Source organism: Cariama cristata, unplaced genomic scaffold, assembly GCF_000690535.1.
Source record: "Cariama cristata isolate BGI_N322 unplaced genomic scaffold, ASM69053v1 scaffold13300, whole genome shotgun sequence".
NCBI classification, from domain to species: Eukaryota; Metazoa; Chordata; class Aves; order Cariamiformes; family Cariamidae; genus Cariama; species Cariama cristata.
The window spans coordinates 21363-24147 of NW_009594144.1; the positions used below are offsets into that span (position 1 = coordinate 21363).

The 2785-nt window shown below is 40.7% G+C and overlaps 1 protein-coding gene across 1 annotated transcript in view; it reads right to left on the bottom strand.

Annotated features, from left to right (window-relative positions):
- Positions 1-2114: 2114 nt before the first annotated feature.
- Positions 2115-2785, bottom strand: part of FAM53A (family with sequence similarity 53, member A) — a gene marked incomplete at its 3' end in the record, with an annotated part of 10011 nt that continues 9340 nt past the window's right edge. Inside the window, exon 4 of the mRNA XM_009696891.1 lies at positions 2115-2783. Within this exon, the coding sequence (XP_009695193.1) occupies positions 2115-2783 (669 nt within the window). The remainder of the gene's footprint in view (positions 2784-2785) is intronic.

Here is a 2785-nt window from a genome sequence, read left to right on the forward strand (position 1 = left end):
AGGCTATAAAGAAATAAGACTTCTAACAATGTAACAGGTAAGCAAGCTGTCATTCTAGACAACAACACAGCATTTCTTGAAAACTTAATTCAATTTTTACTTCAAATGTTTTCAGTATTTGCCTAGTTTTTAAACAGACATTTTCATTAAGTTTAGTATGTTTGGAAACTGATGTGTTTCCAAATTATACTTTGTGCCTTTGATTAAATACACAGCAGTATCTTTATAGGAAGATTCTACTGAAACAGCCAGAAAAAACAACATCAGGCCTTGACACTGTAGAATAAACTTTGTTGCAGAGACTACTCAGCTTATCATGAAAACCCGATTTCAAAATAGGTCTTACAGGAAAAGGTGATCAAGACTGGCTGAATATTAGTCTCATGTACTCTTCAATTCAGCAGCAAATATAAATAGCCAAAACATTTTCTACAGACATTGGCTCTACCAGGTATTCTCCATATACACCCCTACATGGATCATTTGGAAGTATTGCATCTAAGCAACTGAAACTATTCTGCCAGTTTGAAATACTGCATCTCACCTCTAGAGCTTGAAGAATGCAAACAGCAAGCCTAGCCAAAAAAGGAACACATTTTCAATTTTACAGTCAGTTTAAATAAAGAAACCTGCATTAGACCACACGGGCAGCTGAAAGGCAAATCCACTAATATTTCTGGAGTAGATTAGCAAACTAATCTCAGTGATTAACACAGAAACAGGTAAGATCTGATTAGCTAACTAGTAAACTTGTATCTTAACCAAAATGCAGAACAGTGTCTAGTCATATCTAGAACAGAACTGGTTACCAATCTTGTCAATAAGCAAACAGATCATTCTGTATGGCTTGCCAACCAATTACCTATCCCACAGCTTCATCAAAAAAGCCCTATTTTTAAAGAAGAAAATCCTTTAAGCTATAAGTAAGTTGCCCCACAAAGGTATAAGAGAAGGACAAATGGCATCATATAGACTTTTAGTTAAGCAAAGTAGACATAAACTAGCTAACTTGGCAAATAACCCACAGGAGACAGTTCAGTTCCAATATCTTACTAGTATTTTTCCCCACGCATTTCCATGTAAATACCAGGGTACCACAGACTGGACATTTTAGTCAACATGCCATTCTATGAAGCTTTTCTTTTGCACACTACATCAAATGCAGGGACAGCAGTGCAGAACTATTTCCTCTCCTTACATTTTTATTGCTACTTCTGCAAACTGCCTCCTCCCCACTACTCTTAACAGACCTACTCACACAGACCTCCGAGTCTAGTACTTATTGAAGGCAGGAGGGTTTTATTCTCACAAGCATCAGGTATTCTCTGAACATAATGTAAGACTCAATTTTACATCTACAGAAACTAAATGAGCATCTTCAGTTTTAAACTGTAGCAGTTGCCTCTGTGGACACTGAAGCTTTGAAAAATAAGCTGTGTACCTGCATTTGTGTTACACATAAAGTACAGGCATGAACTGAAGTTTATTAGTTTTTAAATCAGCACCTTTACTCTCACGAGGAGCTAAGTAGAATTCTGAATAACTGGAGTAAAACACCCCTCCATTGAGCTGAAGTATCTGCAGGTACAGTATTAGAACACTATTTCTGACTGCTTATTAGCAGTTTCTTGAGTTAATTCATTTACACAGGGGTTTGCTTGCTCTTTAGCTTTATAGAATCACTCAAACTGTAAGAGGAAGCTTATCAAACAGATTTGCACCAAGATGACTTAGAACACATTGCATGCTGTTCTCTGGGAACACAGTAGCATAACTTTTTTTGCTATCCTGTCCATGCCAACTTCCCCATAACTTCCTTGGATTTTAATATCAAGCCATTTTTCTTTGGCCTTTGCTTCAAGCATCTTTTCGTAGCTCTTTGTACTCTACATCACGTTGATGGGACTTCAAGAGCTGGGCTTTGGGAGTAAAAACTGAGTAATTTGTTATAGAGTACAGCATTGGCAAGTGTAAGAAGCCTGCTATACTACTGAAGGTGACATATCAGTACAGGAACACAAGCAAATATGTAACAGCTACAAATTCTTCAGTTTGTCTAGAAATAGCTTTTCTGCAAGAGTTCCCTTCACACATTGAGGAAAGTAAAATCTCACCCGTGTCATTTTAAAAAAGTCTAATGATGGCCTGTTCCATCGTACATCCTCCTCCCGTCTGCGCTTTAGCCGGCTTTTCTTTTCATTCAGAACGCAAGGCTGAGAGCGGCATCTCAACAAGCCCTGACGCCGGCTGAGCTCGGGTGTGGAGGTGGGAGTGCTGTTGGCTGAAGGCAAGAGGTTTCCCGTCTCAGTGATGTGCTCTTGGGAGAGGGAGAGGCGGCGCCTTGGGTTAAAGTCACAAGGGCCTCCAGAATTCCAGCGGGTACTCGAGCTTGTGCTGCCCTCGCTACTGTCCACAAACCCGCTGCTGGCAGAGGAAGGTCTTGGTACTGGTGATGTGTTGAAGCTGGTGATAGTGAAGACATTATTCAGCGACAATATGTTTTGTGGCAGACTGATACTTGTGCTTCTCTGCAAGGTTGCACTTCCGTGACTGTTGCAGCGTTGCAAGGTAGCGCTACCGCCACTATTACACCGTCTCTTTGACACAGGAGTCCAAACCTTTGAATTGCCAGGCTTCCACGGTGACCGACAGCGAGCCAGCTCATCTGGCTCAGAAAGGGACCTACAATGGCGTTTTGTTGGTGGTGCCAAGGGTTGACCCGAGTTTTCATTAAGGTTTAACTCACTTATCCATCCAGACACCATAGAAGTACTGGAAGATTCCT